General features: G+C 44.3%; 1 protein-coding gene across 8 annotated transcripts in view; it reads left to right on the top strand.

The window, feature by feature from the left end:
- Positions 1-21,377, top strand: part of LOC120800759 (complement C3-like) — a 28,997-nt gene that overhangs the window by 2,829 nt on the left and 4,791 nt on the right. For 6 of the 8 annotated variants that reach the window (XM_040147078.1, XM_040147077.1, XM_040147076.1 and 3 more), the window contains 32 exons: positions 83-248; positions 610-680; positions 1,203-1,294; positions 1,942-2,024; positions 2,183-2,270; positions 2,760-2,862; positions 3,764-3,878; positions 4,802-4,917; positions 5,035-5,178; positions 5,658-5,873; positions 6,065-6,265; positions 7,095-7,250; positions 7,655-7,784; positions 8,744-8,812; positions 9,087-9,368; positions 9,623-9,917; positions 11,426-11,511; positions 11,891-12,030; positions 12,783-12,992; positions 13,262-13,322; positions 15,347-15,430; positions 15,517-15,720; positions 16,312-16,387; positions 16,638-16,800; positions 17,225-17,338; positions 17,521-17,677; positions 17,936-18,099; positions 19,160-19,315; positions 19,459-19,518; positions 19,684-19,774; positions 20,336-20,387; positions 20,805-20,892. In XM_040147078.1, coding sequence (XP_040003012.1) covers positions 83-248; positions 610-680; positions 1,203-1,294; positions 1,942-2,024; positions 2,183-2,270; positions 2,760-2,862; positions 3,764-3,878; positions 4,802-4,917; positions 5,035-5,178; positions 5,658-5,873; positions 6,065-6,265; positions 7,095-7,250; positions 7,655-7,784; positions 8,744-8,812; positions 9,087-9,368; positions 9,623-9,917; positions 11,426-11,511; positions 11,891-12,030; positions 12,783-12,992; positions 13,262-13,322; positions 15,347-15,430; positions 15,517-15,720; positions 16,312-16,387; positions 16,638-16,800; positions 17,225-17,338; positions 17,521-17,677; positions 17,936-18,099; positions 19,160-19,315; positions 19,459-19,518; positions 19,684-19,774; positions 20,336-20,387; positions 20,805-20,892 — 4,233 coding nt within the window. Of the gene's footprint in view, positions 1-82; positions 249-609; positions 681-1,202; positions 1,295-1,941; positions 2,025-2,182; positions 2,271-2,759; positions 2,863-3,763; positions 3,879-4,801; positions 4,918-5,034; positions 5,179-5,657; positions 5,874-6,064; positions 6,266-7,094; positions 7,251-7,654; positions 7,785-8,743; positions 8,813-9,086; positions 9,369-9,622; positions 9,918-11,425; positions 11,512-11,890; positions 12,031-12,782; positions 12,993-13,261; positions 13,323-15,346; positions 15,431-15,516; positions 15,721-16,311; positions 16,388-16,637; positions 16,801-17,224; positions 17,339-17,520; positions 17,678-17,935; positions 18,100-19,159; positions 19,316-19,458; positions 19,565-19,683; positions 19,775-20,335; positions 20,388-20,804; positions 20,893-21,377 lie in introns of those variants that run through there. The other 2 variants (XM_040147081.1, XM_040147080.1) reach the window with 2 other exon arrangements.

Below are 21,377 nucleotides of genomic sequence, written 5' to 3'. Positions count from 1 at the left end.
CTTAATTAGAACTAATCCTAATTATGATGCTGTCACGATCCTGCCAACCATCGTCCTGCATCTCGATGTCATTTTATCCCAGCTTCCCTCGGACCATTTGGCCCGCGATGAGAAAAAGAACAAGTTTGTGTATCTGAGGGTGAACTTCGAGGGCTTCCACTCTGAGGACAGGATACTGATGGTGTCCTTTCACTCTGGATACATCTTCATCCAGACGGACAAACCCATCTATAACCCCGGAGATACCGGTGAGAACCGACGGAGCTGCTGAAAGCTCAAGATAATGGACACAAACGATGAGTATGAGAGACCACAGGTTGTATTTCAGCTTGCTCCGTAAGTTCTGTGTAGGATTCGATTTTTTTTTTTTTTTTCTTTTCTCCCAGTAGTCACGATTTTAAAATAAACTTCGATGTGAACAAGCGTGACTATTTTGACTTTGTGGTGTTGTGGTCACAGAAAGAGTGCGAGCGCAAGTGATATTCCTAATAATGATGATGGAACTTGTGGATACAAGCCTGAACAATGTTTGATTGATTTGCGAGAAATGAAAACGTTCGTTTTTAGGCATCTTTCTGTCTTTTGTCTTTTGTCCATCCCCCTCTCCAGTTCGGTTCAGAGCCTTTGTGTCCTCTCCTTCCTTCAAGGCCTTTGACAGCGCCATCACAATAGATATCCAGGTAAGCAAACAAACGTTTAGTCAGTCGACAGAAAAATAATCGGCAACTGTTTTGATCAGCTAATCATTTAGATAATTTTTTCAACATAAACTTTGAATGAATATTTTTGGGTTTTAGACTGTCGGTCGGACAAACAAGACGTCTGACTATGTAACCGTAGGTTTTGTGAAATTTTAAGGTGCATTTTTCACTGTTTTTCACTTTTTTTCCCCTTTTTTTTTTAGACTAAAAGCTTGAGAGATGAATCGATTCTGAAAAAGCTCATTAGATGTAGCCTTAGGAACTATGATCTCTTGCCATGAATGTTGAGATTTTTAATGGGAGCACAAAGGGAGGCTCAGCAGAATAATGAGCAAAATGCGAAACAATAGTCCAAAGACTTTTTTTTAGATTTTCTGGAGGCACAATGCAATGACTTTGTAGGCACAATGGGTTCATGAGCTCAGGTGGCGTTATCCTGTGATATCCTGTCGATTTAGGGCTTTGCTCCGCTCACATGACCCATCTGTGCGTGCGTTTCAGAATCCAGACGGTGTGGTGATTAAACAGCTGTTCAGGACTAGAGCTGCGGACGGCGTCCTTGCAGACACATTTCCTCTCTCTGAAACTGTCAAGTAAGATCAGCCCGTTTGGTTCCCCTTTCAGCACTTTCCACGCTACTCACACAGTGCAACCGCAATCCCCAAGACACTGTAGATTTTTGACTCACCATGACATGTGGAGGACGCTGCATGTTGTTCAGCCAGTATTACTATTCGGAATTATCCAGAAGTTATGTCGAAACTTAAGTCAGCGACTCACGGGTCACAAGCATGTTTATTTGAGGCCTCCACCCGCCCCAGTTTGAGTTTTTTAATATACTGAAAACGCACGCTAGGGTGGCTGAATTCCCTTCACCGAAATACCGCTGAAAGGACACAAGTTTTTCAAACCTCCACTGTTAATCCTTTTGACAATTAACTCTATACCTTAAGTCATATGGATCCTGCGTTCAGTTTAATCTGGACCTTACTCAAGCCTTAACTCTAAAACCACGTCTTAACCCTTAACTGTGGTGACCCTGATTGCGTGGCGCATCATAGTGTTGTAAAATTGCCACCTCAGCGGCTTTTAGGACTTTTAGCTTAAGGACAATTGGCAGTGTGCAGGCAGCCATTTACGTTTGCATTGAAATGGCGCAGCAGCAGCGATAGTACGGCACTATTGGAAAATCACGTATGAATGTCTTGATATTTCTCTAATACGACTGAATGTCTGGCAGCGAAGGCACGTGGATGGTGACTGCAAAGTTTGACCACTGGCGGCAGAACACATTCACCTCCCAGTTTGAGGTGAAGAAATACAGTAGGTGAAATTAAACCGCTAACAACATCAGTAGCAGCTTTAAATTATTTTGTCACGTAGTCGTTTTTTGTTTTTCAACTCTGAATGTCACATTTCGGAATGGCTCTGTAACTATGCAACACGGTTACGCTTTATTTTCACGGTGTTTTGTGTTTCAGTACTTCCTGCCTTCAATGTTACCTTGACTCCCAGGAAGTCCTTCCTCAACCTGGATGACAGCGAACTGGTAGTAGAGATCTCGGCCAGGTCTGTTTTACGCAATCATACACACACACACACACACACACACACACACACACACACACACACACACACACACACACACACACACATGTGACTGCAGTTTATTATACATTTCTTGTCTGCATTTTTTTCACTAACCCGCTTAACCCACACTGCTACCGATTAAACCTCAACTGTTACTCCTGCTGACAGTTTACTCTCTACCCTAAGTCCTGTGGATCCTGAGCTTAGTTTCATCTAGACCTTATCCAGGCCTGGACTCCAAAACCACGACTTAACCATAAACTGGCCTCTGAAAAGGTCAAAATGTTCTCGTTAGGGAATTTTCACCCCAATACTGAAACCACAAGAACGTACACATGAACACAGAAACCTTGTTTACAACGATATTTGATGACATAAGGATTTTTCTCGAGAGTGTTTGAGTATGCCAGAGAAGAATGAATGAAACCCAGCGACTGCTGGCTGATGGTTGTTGTAACCGTGTGTCAGGTACCTGTATGGAGAGCCAGTCCAGGGCACGGCCTACGTTGTGTTTGGAGTGAAGATCAACAAGGAGATGAGAAGGTTGCCTTCAGTGAAGCAGGTGTCAGACGTAAGTCACTGCTCCCTCCCAGACTTCACCGGCTGCTGTCACTGTTTAAGGCTGCCAGATTTGCGAGCTACGTCATCATTTTTGGCTGCTTCTAAAACGCATTGGTTTTCCTTAGCATTCTCTTCGGCTGGCGTTCTTTGGTGTTAAGCTTCTCTCCATGTTTGGTGTCGAGCGAATATCACTGTGGTGTTCTGCACTCCCCAGTGTTCTCCTGTCGGTGAAACAATCCAGCCAGTGCCGTGAAATGTGTTTCCTTCTAAGTTTCTATCGATGGCACTCTTTTGTTTGTCCATGCAGCAGCGCCATTGCTGCAAATGTTAATTACCCACTTATTCTGCTCACACATCCGGCAAACACGAGCATGAGGGTAACCTGAGCGTTTAATTAGAGTAGCGTTTCTGTCCATCTGGATGTCTGCTCCGTTTAGTTCTGCTTTGGGCTCAACCGACATTTGAGAAATTCACCTGGCCCTTTATCTGCTAAATGTTTGACTTCGTTTCAGCGAGTCACACTAACTTTTATGCTTCTCCGCGTGGTGCTGGACAGGTCGCATACACTTGGCTCTCATGGTGGTTCCTGTGGTTTTATATGGGGAGTCTGTGAGAGCCGTGAGACTCAGCCGTAAAGTCCGTGTGCAGCTGGAGAACCGAAACGGTTGGCTAAAAGAGGCTAAAAGAGGCTGCATAGATCATTAGAATTAGGTCTTAGGGACTTCAGCACCATGATCTTCCCTTTAATATTCATTTTTTTAAAAAGTTAGGGTTTTGTTTTTTTGTTTTTGTCAGAATTATAAACACTGCTTAATTGTTCTTCAAATCAATTGCACCAGTGGCTAAGAAGCCGTCATTTTTTGTCGAAGGTTTTTTGTAAAATTACCCTCTGTGTTCTTGTTTTCCTGTAGCTGGACGGAGGAGTCGTCACGCTGAGCATGGAGGAGATCAAGAGAGCTCACCCCGACGTTAGATCTTTGGTGGGCAACTCTGTGTACGTCAAAGTCTCTGTGCTCACCCAGTCCGGTAAGCACACGAGAAAAACGGCACAGATAAGCATAGTTCAAGTGACCGCACATAGAGACTGTAGTGCACGTGTTTTATCAGAAGCTCAACCCTTTGACAAACGATTTTCCATCAATAAAATCAATCACAGAAGAAAATCGTATGTTTTATAAAAATTGGTACAAATGTAGCACAGAAATAGTCGGACATGGGTGACACTGTGTTTTACAAGGGTAAGATTATTTAAGGACATAGGAAAGTATCTCGGAATTTCAAACAAAGCCGTGATGTGGGCTGTGTAGTGTTGCTGCGCTGCTGCGCAGTTTGTTCCTCGTACCACAGCCCAGTAAGACCAAACTCTCCAAAATGTCATAATCAGGCCAGAGTTCACTTTATGGCCTGTACAGGACGGGTCAATGGTATTAGCTCCACTCTTTGAAATCTACCCTGTGGTCACATGTGTATCGACATGCTCTTTAACCCCCTGACTCTCCCCCTGTGTCACAATTCTATGGAAATGTGGGGCATGTTGCTGCTGTTGGGGGGGGGTGGTGGGACCTCACAGAACTGCACTGGGTTTGAAACCCAGAGGAGTTATTTCAGATGCTCGAAAGCAAAAGTCCTGTTCACTTTCCGCATTAGATGAGTGACAGCTCAAGGAATTCCAAAACGTGGACACACATGAATCTCTCCACTTTTAAACGCTGGTACAAACAATGACACACTGCAATTAAATCTTTAGTTTTACCTAATAGAGTAAAAAATTTGTGCAATCTCCCTTTTGTAAGTGTGAAAAATAAGTAAAACAAATGTTTATAGCGTGACGTGGTATAAAAAAAGTCAAAATATCAGAGGGGACCTTTGAGTGTAGGTTCATGAAATTATTTATGTTTGTGGCTATTGGTTATTTACTCTTCATTGATCCTGGTTTTTGGCCTGTGCAGGCAGTGACCTAGTTGAAGCCGAAAAGACAGGGATCAAAATTGTGGATTCTCCCTATTTCATATCCTTCAAAGACGCGCCGAAGTACTTCAAGCCAAGCCTGCCCTACGACTTTGCGGTAAGAGCATTCATCTGTGTTTAGCTGGATCCTCTGGTTACAGTCACCTCATTCGCTGCCAGTGAAAAAACTGTGGTGTATGAAATCACGGAGAGAAACTCTCCCCGACCCATCCAGATCCAGGTGAGCCACCACGATGGTTCCCCGGCCCATAAAGTCCCGGTCAAGCTGAATTTGCTGGAGACGCCGCTGATCGCCACCTTCGGCACCGCCAGAGGCTCCATCAACATGCCCAGCGATCAACGCCCACAAACCCTTATTGTTAGTATTACTGCATGCTGCTTTTACTCTCAGGGCTTCTGCCCACCTGCAGCTGGGTGAGTATGGATTTAAAACCGGAAGGTCTAATGCTGTGAGAAGCTGTTGAGGTTTTACATTGGACTTTAATGGTCCTGTTCTCGCTTCATACTCTTTTCCTGCTTTGACTTTTACTATAAACGCTCTGCTGTTTCTGTTGCTGGTTGAAATTTCACCATTATTTGCTCTACGGTTAGTTTTCCATGCTCCTACGATGATGTCGGAGAAGAGGCCTGATCTGCTGAAAGGGACGGTTTAAGTTTTTGTCATCATCTTATCGCAGCCAAAATACTTTTGCCGACCAGCTGAAGTTGTAAACCCCACAGCACTAAACCTCTGACCACTTAGTCCTACGTGTTGGACAACAGGACACCTGTCTTTATGTCTCTAAAGGCAAAACTGTCACGAACTCAGAATTGTTTTTCATTGTGTCTGCTTCCCAGGCTGAGACCACACAGGCTGACCTGAGACCAGATCAGCAGGCCAGACAACAGATCACCATTCGGCCGTACGCGACCTTTAACCAGCGCCAACAAAACTACCTGTACATCTCCAAAGGGGCCAACACAGTGTCCGTAGGAGAGAGACTGTCCCTGAAGCTGACCATCACTACTGCTGACCAGACACACAAAGACTTAGTCAAACACATCACCTACCTGGTGAGACGAGAACACCACATTACATTTGCAGTAAAATTCCAGTACACGGAAATAAAAATGTAGAAAGTAAAAGTAGAACAATCAGCAAACAACACAAAATCAGACACAAAAGCAGATGTACGTAAAGTAGTAATTGAAAAATAGAAGTGTTAACTCTGACTTTCTCCCCAAAACTCTCTGGGCTCTCTCAGGTGCTCAATAAGGGCAAAATCATAATTGCTGAGCGCATGGATGTGACCGATCAGCTGATAACCAGCGTTGGGCTGATAGTCACCCCGGAGATGATGCCATCGTTCCGTTTCGTGGCTTTCTACAGCATTCCCTGGGTGGGGCGTGACGAGGTGGTGTCAGACTCCATCTGGATGGATGTGGCAGATTCCTGCGCCGGAGGGGTGAGAGCTCAGCTCAGTGTCCCCGGTCGCTGGCTAACTCTAACCCTAACCCTTTTCTCAGTTTGATCGCAGCGATCCACAGTGTGTGTATCTAAGGGATCAGGCTGGCAGTATTCTCTTCTTTCCTTATTGTCAACAAATCTAATGAAAGGGCCAAAACCAACAATGAAGTGATCCTACTAACAAGTGTTGTTTTTATATATCTTATTACTCTGTCGCACCTTTGCACTCGGTGACATGTTCCTTCATTACCAAGAAGACACACTTTGAAGTTTATTTTGACTCGGTCCCACACCATACCGCTGCCCCGAATACTCACTACAGCCCCAAATGTGGATTAATCCACATCGACCATGGTCCCCAACAAATGCATTATTTAGTCCTGTGTGATAACATTTGCTAAAAGCTACAGTGTCCAGCTCTTTTAGAAAATCACGGAGCCTTACTTAAAGATAAAAAGGTTAAAAAGAAAAAGGTCTGGGGTAGGAACCAATGGGTTTGGGGCTGAGTGACACAAACAGGGTAGGGAAGTCACAGAGTATTTACAGACTGACTACCACATTGTTGGTTCTGGTCTTTTGTGGAATTTGTTGACAACAAGAAAGACGTAGAATAATATCAGCCTTGTTCTTGTTCAGACCTCTTCTGTTCGACTATTTGCATCATATTTTGAATGTGGCCAATACTGGTCTGAAACACCAATTTGAATCCTTATGAACCAGTCATCCAGTTAGCTTTTGTTTTCTTCCGTCCTTGTTGTGATTTTCTCTGGTCAGTCTTGTGGTCACCATTGTCGCGTCAACGCATTCTTATTCATTCCGCCTCACAGCTGAAAGTTGGGCCGGTGAATGGCATACCCCGAGACTACACACCCGGGAAGAGCTTTAGTTTTCAGGTCAGGGGTGACCCGGGGGCAAAGGTCAGCCTGGTGGCTGTGGACAACGCTGTCTATCTGCTCAACAAGGACCGACTCACACAGGGGAAGGTGTGTGTTTGTGTTTGAGGGGTTTGAGCGTATGTTAGAATATACATTGCCAAGACCGACAGAAATGTAGAACCTGCAGCTTTTACCATCTACTAATTCTGCATATTTCTAGTGATGCAATGAAATATAGATAGTTAAAAGTACAACCTAGTTAATTTTACCATGTGAGCATAAAAGCAAATTCTTTGTTTTTGAGTTTTGCCAGATGTTGCAGATGTGTACAATAATCATGACTTATTTTTAAACGTTACATAATGGAATACACTTGAAAACTCTATGGTTTCACAAGGTACCAGGCTGTTTGCCGTTCTGTGCCAATAATCACCAGTTTCTATTAAGCGCTATACTGAAACGCAAACACAAAAGTATAAAAACCACATGTCCCCTTTGTCCCCTTTGCTTAGCTCTGGGACGTGGTGGAGCACGGAGACATTGGCTGCACCCGCGGGGCAGGCAGAGACGCCACGGGGGTGTTCACAGATGCGGGACTGCTCTTTGCCTCCAATGGCGGGTTGAAGACCCAAACCAGACAAGGTACCTCACCCCTTCCGTTGGGAGAATTTCAGCTTCTATGATATTATGCTGTTTATAAAAATACAAAAACAAAACAAAACAAAATAAAACAAAGGAAAAAACATGTTTCTGAAACTTAAACGATAGGCCTTACTGCAGTGAAGACATCCACCTCTTCTGGCTTCTCCACTCACACCATTGACCCCTTCACAGGATTACCTCATATGCTGTGATCCGAACAAACCCTAGGAGATGTACTCGTCGAGTTGATAGCTGTGATAGCTGATAGCTTTAATTGATTTATACATTTACTCGATGCGGTTGAAGGCTGGGTGCAAAGTCTGCCCTAAAGATATAGGTAGGTGATGAACTGGATAAACGAGCGTGTGAGACCTCCGTAGCAGCCTATGGAGGTCCTTCTGTGACCTTCTTCCCTTTAGCTCAGAGAAATAGGGTGGATGTTAAAAATAGCATTGATAGGGATTGTGATTATGAATAGTAAAATTCACCAAGTGGTTGCTGTAAAAAAGTAGCGGTGTCTTTGAGTCCACTTTTCCCTCAGTAGCAGCGAAGGTCGTGTTTGCACAGTGTGTTTGCTGAAAGTGCAGCAACCCTGGAGCTACTATAGCCGCACAAAGTCGGTCCGTGTCTGATGCTGCATGACACCGCGTCGTGTATTAAACTTGCGCTGAACCATTTCCGGCACTGAGCCGACACTTTTATTCAAAGTGACTTACAATAAGACTCGCGACAGATTCGCATCACGGCCGAGCAATAACGAAGAGCGCAAGACCCGAAAGCCACTGCGGCAAACACTAACTCGCACTGAGGGCTGATGCAACGCAAATATTTTGGATTGATGGCTCGCTGTCAATCGTAATTATCCTGTGCCGGAAATCAATATCTTGACTATATGCATTTGAAAACACATGTATTTGCCGTTAGTGCCAGAATTTGATCCTCTCCCCTCCTCTCCCCAGCCCTGCAGTGTCAAGGGAGTGCCAGAAGGAGGCGCTCTGCCGAACTGTTGCAGCGCAAAGCCCAGCTGGGTGAGTGTCCTCTCATCGAAGGGGGTTTGTTTTGCTGGCAGCCGAGATGGACTTCTCAGTCCGGATACTAGCTTCAAAAACTAGATAATGTTTATGATACTTGTCAGGACAACTTGCCATGTCAGTGGTGTGAGAATGACCCAAACGTGGCTAAAAGGCACGAAGCCGTGATCATTTCCTGAGGGTCCGACGCTGCCAGCAACCCATTTTACGTTACACGGTCATTTCATGAATTGCTGAGAAGAAGCTGTTGACTACCTCCTCCTGTCTCTAGAGAGTCACTACAAGGAGAAGCTGCAGAATCGCTGCTGCAGGGACGGCCTCAGGGAGATCCCCATGCCGTACTCCTGCACGCGGCGCTCCCTCTACATCACTGAGGGCTGGGAGTGCATCCAGGCTTTCCGCTACTGCTGCGCCACTTACAGGGACCAGGTGTTTGACACTGAAATTCCCACCACCCCACCACCCACGACCACAGTTCCCCCCACCAGGTCCCCTCTTGTCTTCCATCGTGCCATTGCGCGAGAGAAAATACCCCTCTCCAGACGTACATTTAGTGAGTACTGTACCTCAACTCTCTTTTCCAGCTCGATAGATTTGCAGTTACAAGGATGACTTAAAACCTTTTTTGATCTCAAGGATAAACACAATGTGCTTTGTTGAGAAACACTCAATGTAAACACAACTTTTGTTTGTCTACATGATAACTCCCCGCGGGAATTTGCACGGGTGTGTACGTATTAACAGCTTCTACACTGATATATCAGAGATATGCATTAAAGACCATCATATATGAATGTGTTCACATAGCTCGGGGAAGTACAGCTACATCGTCTTTTATGCCTGGACTACCTGGACCACCTGGAGGGTCTGGACGACCCGGACCACCTGGAGGGTCTGGACGACCTGGACCTGAACTGCACATGACCTATACAAATGTAAACAAAATGGCAGAGGAGGAAACGTTGTCTGCAATGGCGGCGGAGGAAGAGGAGGAGGAAGAGTGGGAGTACCTGGATGAGACTCAGGTGTACCTGCGTTCCAAGTTCTATGAGTCGTGGCTGTGGATGGATGTTAAGCTGCCCAGCGAGGCAGACACAGACGGGTGAGTGAAAGATCGGAGGAGGGGTTACATCAGAGGCAGGAAGGACTCATTGGTTTGATAAAAACCTCTTCCGGTGGAACAGCGTTGCTCATTAGAATGATATATTTATTATCGCTCCGTTTTATCAGTCCTTTCACAGCAGCTAGGATGTTGCAGGAGTGAATGTGGTGGAAATCGGCATGAAAATAGGGTAAAATAGGGTGAAAGCAAACAAACACAATTTTCAAAAAATGGAAATGCAGCCAGACACAATTATTCTCTTCGATTAGAAAAAGTAAGAATAAATGATCCTAAAATAAGATATTTTTAACTTTAGTGAAGTGCCTTTCTTGCAGTGTAGTATCCAGATCCCCTAGTGCTTTTAAAAGACAGTGATAAAATGTACCACATGGGTGTCAGTGATAAGACCCGACTGAAGTCCTATAGGTTAATTCGTGTGCAGTGTTGTCTGAAAGTATGTGACTCAGTTTGTTTGAGTCCATGATACGTCTGCACAGGAACAAGTAGGTAGTAAACAAGTTGGTCCCCTCAGATGATGCAGAGATTCCGTGGGGCAATAGGTGCACAACAATGCTATCTCGTGCTTTTTATCGACTAATAGATTTTTTAAAGAGGCCTCACCAACCCCATCCTTTATACCGGTCTCTCCAATTTTGAGGATTCTTTTACGCGGCAGCGGCCGTGTTTACGATTCCATGTGAATCAGTTAGGGATCTCTTTTGAATTAGTGTTGAATTTTCTGAAGACTCCAACTTCAGAAGTTTTGTATGCTGTTTCTAAAAAGCAGCAGTTATATGAGTTACTTAAAAAAAAAAAAAAAAAAAAATGCTGTCAAAAAAACGTCATTCGCTATTTTTGAAAAAAGAAACAGGGCAACATCGGTCAATCGAAAGAGGAGTCTCATGGCTTCGTCCACATGGACGCCATGCATATCGCTGTCTCTCATTCCCATGTCCAAAATATGGCCTCACACGTTCTGTTTGAAGGCAACATGAGGCGTATCTGGGCACTTACACGAAACTCTGTGGCACCCATGCCTGTGAGCATGAATCTGAATGGGTGTACTATGCCTGAGGGATGGGAGAACTGGACCACTTCATGATGTGAGACCAAACACGTAGCTCCGTGAATACTCCCCTGGGCTACGTCACGCTGTGTTTGGTCAGCGATGAGTAAACATCTCAGAATCAGCAATGCCGACTCTGTTTACCCATGTTAAACAAACACACCGCTGACTCGCGGTACTCTGTTCTGTACATCTGTGCGTGTGTGTGTGTCTGTGTATGTATGTGTGTGCACATTAAACATTAGAAAATCAAACTGCAGTTTAATGGACAAAAAATTGAACAAAGTTGAGAGTTACAGTTTTGAAAGTTTAGGTCTTATTTGTGTTTTTATTTGTTTTCTGTGCTATACAGACTTTTATGTGGCATTTATTAAAAAGGAAGCTTTGCCTGGCCCTTGGGTCTCCTTGCTACTGGTAACACAGACACAACTTTCATCGACAGGTTGGCGTCTAGGAACGTGGACAACGCCTTACCCGACAGCATCACCGAGTGGGGAGTTCTGGCCATTAGTTCGTCGCCTCATACAGGTGGGAAGAGGAGGAGGGTGTGGGTGGGATTCAGGGTGCCTGGTCACACCGCGGCGCTCAGCGTTTGGAACTTGCCACAGTCTTTGGCAAAACAGAAAAAAAAAAGGCAGACCATGAGTGTAGTCGTAAAAATGTTATCACACTATCGTCATTATTGAGTATATCCTTAAAGTGTAGAAGCACAGCAAACCTAATTCTTAAAGCTACAGTTTACTGAACAAGCAAAGGTTGGCCAAGTTGTTCTCACTTTGCAAAAATGTGCAAAATCTGTAGGTTCAAATCTCTAAATTCAAAGGATGATAGAAGTACTACAAACACTTATGCACATTCACTCACGTACAAATGACCCCCTCGCTGATTTCCCTTCTCAACGTCGTAGGTTTCTGCGTGGCCGAGCCCTACAACGTCAGAGCGTGGAAGCATTTCTTTGTGGACCTGAAGCTGCCATATTCCGTGGCGAGGAACGAACAGGTCGAGATCAAAGCTGTGATCCATAACTACGGCCACGACGACTTGCACGTAAGAGAATCACCTCAAAACGACACAGAACAGCCACTTCAGTCAGAGAAATTCGGTGAATACAGAATGCACTTTCCACAAGAGGAATAGATTTTGTGTTTGCCATGAGCACCGTCTTAGTTCAGCCTGTCGGCCATAACATTTGCTAATTTGCACTAAACACAAACTGCAGCTGACGCATGCGAATGTCGCTAGTTCTGCAGGTATTACTCATAAACCAAAATACTGGAAAGGTTGAAATTGTGACCAAATGATGGCGCTAGTTGAAATGTTAAGGGATCGCCAAAGTTATCACGATTCATCCTCAGGGTTAGGGTTAGAATGTGAGGACCAAATTTCACATTGACATTTCACTCAAAACTACAAATGTCAGACTCCTGGTGGCGCCAGGGGATCAATGAAATCTTTAGCATTTGTCCTTTGAGCACCATGCATATCTGTACCAAGGGACAGGGCAATCTATCCAATAGTTGTCAAGACGTTTCACAATAAGCAAATAATGTCAATCTGCTGGTGGCGCTAGAGAAAAAATGAAGGGACTCACCAAAGTCACAGTTTCCACAAATTTCTGTACAAAATTTTCATGGCAATGCACGTCAGAGTTGTTGAAATATTTCAGTCCGCTTCAAGTAGGGACCGAAAAATAAAAGACCAGCTCCAGTCTCTTTCCACCCAAAGTCGATGCAATGAAGTGAGACGAATGAAATGAATCTTTAACACTGGTGACTGTGTGGTGACCGCTTTCCGCCCAGGTGAGGGTGGTGCTGATGAAGACAGAAGGCATGTGCAGCATCGCCTTTAAGGACAGACACACGCAGGAGGTGACGCTGGCGGCCGGCTCCTCCGTAGCGGTGCCTTACACCATCGTACCACTGGTGGTGGGGAAACTCCCTCTGGAGGTGATGGTAGTCGGCAGAGACATGATGGGGGGAGACCGCATCCAGAAGTTTTTACGGGTGGTGGTGAGTCACGCGCGACGATGAAGATGTCATCGCGGTATGATCAGGGCGGGATGTTAGCGGGAGCCAGTTAGGCTCGTCCTGTGGTACATCTACAGTCCCAAAACATTTTCTTCATAGACATTATAGCAAAAATAAAGAGATTAACTTCGGTCCATTTAGAGGTTAAAAATAGGTTAGTGAATGTATGTATTAAGAAAGTAAGCAAAAGGTTACAGAATTACTTGAATAAAGATCTGATTTTATAATAACGCTTTCATTAACCCAAACAGCTGGAAGGAGTGCAAAAGACTGAAGTGTGGAGCGTGGTGTTGAATCCGTCTGCTGAAGGAGGTAAGAAGATTGCAGCGACGCATGGATTTCTATTATCTCCTGTCGATTGCATGTTAATGCACCACATTCTTTGGATTTTATCTGCAAGTCCCTTCCTCTCCACTCGTTGTGCGAGTTGATTCGGTGTGTTTCCGAAAAACGTGATTTTGCAATCTGGTGTTGATAGAGCAAGGAGTAAATCAAACCTCAAATGTAGGATACTAAATGTCAACATTGTTTAGAAGTTAAAAAAAAAGTGTTTAAACCAGCAGTATGCGTGGTGGAGTTTAATAGCTTTGTGAGGTCTTCTCACACTCGTGAAGCTCAAAAAACTCGAGGACCTATTCTAACCTGAACTAGAACTTTCTAGTCCACCTTAGTTTGACATCTGAATTGGTACAAATTTTGGGTCTGTGCGACGCGCTGATTGGCCCGTGCTGCATCTTTAATAAACTAAACAGAATTACAGACTACAAAAAAACCTCACTCAGTCTTCATCAAGTTATGCTTCCTGTTTTGTTTTTTTTTGTGTTTTATTTTTACCTCCTCCTCCGAGGTTATGTTTTCACCCGTGTCTGTCGGGTGAAAGCGTAACCTCTTGGTGGAGGGACGGGGCACGGGCCAGGGAAGAACCCATTCGATTTTCGGGGGCATATCTGGATCATTTTCTACGAATTTGAATTTTTTTCTCTTAAGTCTGGCGTATGTTGTTTGACATTGGCTTTGGCAGAGGTCTGCGCTCTCTGAGGGCATTTTCTAGTTTTCCTGTGTTGCCACCCCTACTGAGTTTTATTACAAACTTTATATACAAACACTCATCAAGCACTTTATTAGGAACACCGTACTAATACTGGGTACGGCCTCCCTTTGTTTCAATTCTTTGTGGCATGGATTCCACATGGTACAGTATCATGCTGGGAGTAGCCATTAGAAAATGGGTAAATTGTGGACAAAAAGGGACGCACATGGTCAGCAACAATAAACTAAAACAGGTTGTGGCATTCAAACCATGATTGATTGGTGTTAAGGGGCCCAAAGTGAGCCAAGAAAACATTCTCTACAGCATTACACCACCACCACCAGCATGGACTGTTGACAAAAGGCAGGTTCGGTCAGCGGATTCATGCTGTTGACGGAAAATTCTTTCTCAGCAGGAACCGAGATTCATCAGACCAGGTTACATTTCTCCGGTCTTGACCTGTCCGGTTTTGGTGAGCCTGTGCCCACCGCAGCCTCAGATTTGTGTTCTTTGCTGACAGAGGTGGCCCATTCGCCTCAAGGTGACACAGTTGTAAAGAGCGGTTATCTGAGTCACAGTAGCTTGTTCTGTGAGCTCACAGAGCCCCAGTCTGGCCGTCCTCCTCTCACCGCTCTCATAAATAAGGCGTTCCACTCCACAGTACCGCCGCTCACTGGATGTTTTTTGCTTTTCACGCCATTCTGAGTAAAAACTCTAGAGACACTTGTGTGTTAAAATCCCAGAAGATCATCAGTGGCAGAAATATTCCAACCAGCCCGCAAGTCACGTCACTGAGATCAGATTTCTTCCTCATTCTGATCTTTGATGTGAAAATTAACTGAAGTTCTTGACCTGTATCTGCAGGATTTCGTGCATTGCACTGCCGGCACACGATTGGCTGATTGGGTAATTGCATGAATAAGCAGGTGTGCAGTTTTTCCTAATAAAGTGCTCTGTGAGTGTATTTGTCTGTACTTTCTGTCCATTGCTGAAACAAAAGAAAGGACAGACTTCTGTAATGCTAAAACAAAGGTAATGCATATTTTTAAATTTTCCAGTTTTGAGACAATTCCTTTTCAATCAGAGGCTTTCCGAATTGGTTTATAGCTAAACACAGACACTGGAGGCTTTAAACTAATCGGAGGCAGGGCATTGTCTGACCCCGGTCTCTTAAGGCTCAGGTTTAGCTGCTGTCAGGTTTGTACGAGTTTGGGTATATGTTTTCTTTCCAGGAATGGATCCTCTCTAGTTTCGGGTTAGGCAGTCGTGGAGTTTTGCTTTATGGCTCTGTTTCCGTCCACTACAGGAGCGCAGACAGTTCAAGTTGGCAAGATCGAACTGGAGTCAGTTGTGCCAAACTCTATGCCGGAGACGTTCATCAATGTCAGAGGTCAGTCGCTCGCAGAGTGGTGATAAGGATTAAAAAGATAAAGCCTCAGAAAATGGACTGTTTCTGAGCCCATCTCTCCTCTGCAGGCAACGTGTTGGCAGACAGCATTGATAACTCCATCAGTGAGGACTCTCTGGCGTCTCTTATCCAGATGCCTGGCGGCTGCGTGGAGCAGAACTTGGCCAGAATCACTCTGCCGCTCATCGCCACCCTCTACCTGGAGCGAACCAACAACTGGGAGAGTGTGGGGGTGCAGCGCAAGGCGGAGGCTATCCGATACATCAGGAGAGGTGAGAGAGAAGGAAAGAGCGTATGGATGAAATGAATGGATCCAATTAAAGATCACTTGGATGGACTGCTTTAGGCACAGTATATGGATGGATGGATGGATGGATGGATGGATGGATGGAAGGACTGGTGGATGAAAGAATTCCGACGTGTTCTTTTTCTGGTGTATGTGAGTAAATGCATGGGTGGGTGAGTTGTTGACAGATAGACTTATCAAAATGTGTGAGGGATGGATGGATGAATGGATAGATAGCAGAAGTAGTAGTCGTGGAGTACATGGATGAACAGAGAGTTAGTCACGTGGATGGATGGATGTAGAGCTAGAAACATGGATTGATATATGATTGACAGATATTTCGATGGATGGATAATTCATGGATAACTGGATACTTGGATGGATGGATGGATGGAGAGGTGGGTGCACAGGTGGCTAAATGGCTATTTGGATTCATGGATGGATACATGAATGAATGGATGGATGGGTGGATGGATGATTTGCAGCCTTGGTGGAAAGATGGATGGCTAGTTAGCCAGATGAGTTAAAATGCCTGACGCTTTCGTGTTTCTCCTTCTGTGGTGCTTTGTGTTTTCAGGCTACGAGAACCAGCTGGCGTACAGGAAGACTGATGGCTCTTACCCCCCCTACAGACGCGAAGGTGCAAGTACATGGTACTGTCAAAAATGAACTCTACAGACGAAAATACATATCGAAGTGACATGCAACGAGTATAAATGTTCATAAAAGATTCCGTTTGTTAAAATTTAACTCAGGTTTGAACACCAAAACTTGTTTATTGTGCCACATTTTCAAAAAATATACAGTAGAAAGGCAATTTGAAAGGCAACATCTGATGCCAGAATGCCAAGATATCCAAATTTTGCTTAAAAGTGACTAAATGTTGGCTAATCTGAATGTCAGGATCACAGCATACGTGGTGAAGGTGTTCTCCATGGCTCACTCCATCATCGACATCGACGAGCAGCAGGTGTGTGACCCTCTGCTGTACCTGGTGAAGAACAAACACCGGCTTGTTCAGGGAAAATTCGTGGAGGACAACCCGGTTTACAGCACCACCATGACTGTGAGTCACTTAAAGTATTTATTGTATCCAAGTATTCATCGTTAAAGGACAAGTTGACCATAAATCTCCGGTCTGAGGGCCTTTTCGTTCGGATAACGTACGTCACGGCGCGTGAATTTTCAAGCTCAACTAAAGTTTGACAGCAGAAATCTTCTGTACAAGCTAAGACTTGAACATTACCCATTACTCCCTCAGAACCAAAGCGTGCGGGCTTCGTTCTGTACTGTAGCTGCCATTTTGCCTGTGTTTTGAGTCAGTTTTTTGGAAAAAAAAAACAAGAAAACCTGACATTCAGAAATTGTAATAAAATTGGAAATGAAATAATGCGGACACGGTGCTGTGTATCCAAAGGTGGATTTTTTTTTTTCTCTTAAGTCTTTTTAAGATTTTAATAAAAGCCCTTTTTTCCTGCCTGTGCCTCCAGGGCGGTCTCAGAGGTGACGACCCTGAAACAACCCTGACGGCCTTCGTCCTCATAGCGCTCGCTGAGGCCAAACAGGCAGGGATCAACTGCACTCGTCCAGATGTGAACATGGAGGTAATTTATACAAGGCAAAACAAAAACAGCTGCAGATTTGATTTGGTCAAGCAGTCACATTCAATCTTTACTTCTCTATTGCTTTAAAATCACTTTTTTTTTCTTTTTACCTTATTGTTGTTATGATTGGTACTTTTAACAGTAGTTATATTAAAACTACTTCACAATTTCTGTCATTCTAGTTTGTCATTGGTAAGACAGCCAACTACCTGAATAAAGCGCTGGCTAGGCAGGGGAGGAGACCGTACACGGTGGCCATCGCCTCCTACGCACTGGCCCTGCTGCAGAAGGTTCACCATTACAACCCGGCACGGTCATTACTCAGAGCAGCAGCCCCAGGTGTCCTGTGCACCCTGTTTCATATGCACCTTACCTGCAAAGACATCAAAGTTACTCATGGGCCCTTTAAAAAACTGCTTCAATCTGTTAATATTTATTTCCACTTTCATGTAGCTTTTGCTATTTCTTTTTTTAGTAAGTAAATTTAACAGGGCATAGAAAATAACATTCAGTGAGAATAGATGAATGAATGACAGTATGTTGCTCCTCTCATTTACTTACACGGGACCTCCCTCTGGCCCTTTCTCTCTCCTCCAGGTGGCAGCCACTGGGCCGACCGTCACAACAGCTTGTTCACCTTGGAGGCGACCGGCTACGCCCTGCTGGCTCTGGTGAAGTTGGGACGCATGGAGGAAGCCGCTGCACCCTTCAAATGGCTGAACAGCCAGCGAAGAAGAGGCGGCGGCTTCGGCTCCACGCAGGTACCGGCAGGGCGCGCCTGGTAGCTGAGCCGTCTTTTCCGCTTTATGCGCCTGCTTCACATCTGATAAGCGCGTATTGCTTAACTCCGCCTACACAGTAAAGCAGAGGTTCATTCAGACATTTCAGATGACGCCTTAACACACTTTCCCCTTATGAACAACAGTTCTGTTGATAATGGAGTGAAGGATATGACCTCAGCAGCATCTAAATTAAATAAAGTACGACGTTTTGCATTGACTTAAGTTTGTTTTAAACCCATTAATCAGTAGAAGTCACAATCTCTCTGCTGGTTCGAGATGAACCTTTTCAAAATGTTTCATGTTTTGGCTAATCCAGCGAATTATATAGCTGGAAAATCAAAGTACTTCATCACGTAGGTGCGAAATCAAACAAATCCAGACGACTGCCGTGGATTAGTGCTGCTCGTTGGATTTCCAACAGCGCCCGATGTGACCAAGTACAACTAGAGATATTAGCCACCTCGTTACAAACTGTACAGCAAAGTCTCTAACCTCGCCCCGCTCGGGGGCCTTGAAGGTGTCTCCACTGACGGAACCTTCGCTTTCTCCGCCGGCTAATACGTCGGACACTTTTGTCGCACTGTATCTGAAAGCGAATATATCTTCTAAAACAAAAATCCGTGGGACCTCAACTGATCGCTTCACGGTTCCTGGCCTTGTGTCTGTCTGTTTGCTTGAGAAGCTCTGCTCACTCTGACAGTCCAAGCTTTGTGCGCAGTACCGATGTGACATCTGATGTCTTAGCTATCACGCTATCATAGTATCTCAGTTTTTCTCAGCTGACAAAATTAGTCTGATTACAGGGTTTTTTGTTGTGATACAGTAACATTTTTAACACTAAGACAAGTACTGCACATTGACTGTATTTGTTAAAACTATAAGAACATATAACAGGAATAAAAATAACAATAACAAAACACGGGAGATGGTACTTTAATGGCTTGTTCGACTAATTGAGAGCCATTAAATAGCACTGATGTAATGACAAAAACATGACAAGATGTGGAAAAAGTGTTTTACCTCCTCTGTCCTCTCCAAGTCCACCATGGTGGTGCTGCAGGCGCTGTCAGAGTACCTGATCAACAGACCCCCTCCCAATGACCTCAGTCTGGATGTGGACATCAGGTTGACAGGACGCAAGGAGATCCGCTACCATTTCAACCCCGAGACCGCCTACGCTGCTCGCTCCTCCAGGGTGAGACATTTAAAAAAGAAAGCGAAATCAGCCCGCGGGGCTCCAAGATTGGGCTGAAATCACAGACCGTGTGGGCGTATCGGGAAGTTCAGGTGTGCATCACTAACGGTTCCTCCTTCCTCTCTGGTGCTTTCGTTGTGCAGTTGCCTGCTAATCTTGATTTGGAGGTGGTGGCTAGAGGGAACGGACAGGGAATACTGGAGGTACGATCACACGACTGACTCTGTGAATGAAGATTGGTATCATGAGGTCGGGTCCGATTTTGATGGACATCAAGTGCATGGTTGACAGTTTGGAAATATGGCATCTTTTAAAGAACCTTTGTATTTTATTTATTTTGTTTTTTTTAACTTGAACTTTAATCCAAGATTGTGACCTATTACAACCAAGTGCATGAGGTGGACGCGAAGATGCCCTGCAAGGACTTCGAGCTCAACGTCACTATCGAAGAATCCAGCGGTAACTCACGTTCTCAGCTGATCTCAGATATGCGTGGTGTCTTGCTCTAAAGTGTTGTTTTCTGTCCTCTTAGGTCAGGTGAAGTCATTTTTAGTGCAACAAGGGCATGAAATGCATTTTAGCAAAGATGAAAATGTCTTGGATTGTTCTGTTTCCTGGATATATCTGAAAACAAACAGCATAAATTTGACATAGCAGAGAAGGATTTTATTGATATTTATAATTTAAGTCACCATCTGAAAGCATAACATGCAAGAGATTGACATAAGTAAATTTAGTAAACTATATTCATAAAGCACTTTTTACAACAATGAAATGTTATTAAAGAAACCGTACGAAACCTGAAAGTTTAAAAACATGAATACAGGTGCTTTTTTTAATTAACATATTACAACATACAACCACTATCTTCAATGGGTTTCTATAAATTATTAATTATTGTCAGTGATCTGAAATAAAATTAAAATACTGTAAAATATACCATTATACACATTCGAGTCCGCCGGACAAGAGACCCGACCTCTGCTCATCAGATAATTCTTTGTTTCCGTCCCATAACAGAAAAGCCTCCAGCAGATGTAGAAAAGTCCTACCAGATCACCATCAAAGTGAGGTGAGTTATCTAACTGAGACACTAACTGTCTTACATGCCTGTTTAACCTTTTTAACGTTAAAAAAAAATCCCAATTGAACAGGGGTGATAAAAGACTGAAAAAAAAAAGTGCACTGTTGTAAGTTTAATTTTAGCACATATTTTGAGTGAGTGATGATGAATCCTGTCAGTGACTGGGCCCAACCAGCCTCCATCGTTCACCTCGGATTACACATTAAATACAACGTTGTGTGTCTAGACGCAGGATGACTCAGCGTTGATACGCTGCTCGTTAGCGCCCAAGGAGTTTTATCAGTGTCCCCCCTCCCATTCTGATCTATTAGCGATGAGTAGGAAACTGGTTGTCCGACGACGTCCTCTCAGGTTTAGTGTCTTTTTTTTTTTTTTTTTCACTGCTGTCCTCTGTCTCTTCCGCAGATCCTTAGGACCCAGAGATGTCAGGATGGTGGTCCTGGATATCAGTCTGCCCACTGGCTTCACCCCAGAAAACTCAGACCTGGAGATGGTATTTAGCGCCTGCCACTGCTCAAAAAAAAAAAAATCTGAAAAGATGACTCCGTTTGAGCTTGCTAACGTCCCGCACAACTCCACTTATTTCACATTCACAGAAAATGACTTTCAGGAGTTAAAGCTCCAACAGAAACGCTGCTTTTGTTTTGGAAAAACACCTGAACTGACGTAACCGACGCACAGAGTAATTTTCACAACAGAGGCGTGAAGGAGTTGAACCCACTAGAGACCCAACCGAAATGATGATAATATGGATTCTGAGAAGAAGTTTACTTCACCAGTATCAAACCTTTTCAGCAGGTTAGAAATGCTTTACGAACAAAGAGCGTCCGGTCACAGCAGCGCTGATTAGGAGAATGTCCTCAAGCTGGCACACAAAAAAAAAAAAAACCAGAGGAAAAAAAACAAGCTTTTCACCTGCGGTAGCTGAAATGTTTTGAGACACTAGTCAGTGACTGGGCGTCCTACCGTGCATCGCTA

Source organism: Xiphias gladius, chromosome 15 (genome assembly GCF_016859285.1).
Source record: "Xiphias gladius isolate SHS-SW01 ecotype Sanya breed wild chromosome 15, ASM1685928v1, whole genome shotgun sequence".
NCBI lineage: Eukaryota > Metazoa > Chordata > Actinopteri > Istiophoriformes > Xiphiidae > Xiphias > Xiphias gladius.
Note: the sequence above shows the minus strand (reverse complement) of the source record. Positions and strands in the feature narration are given on the sequence as shown.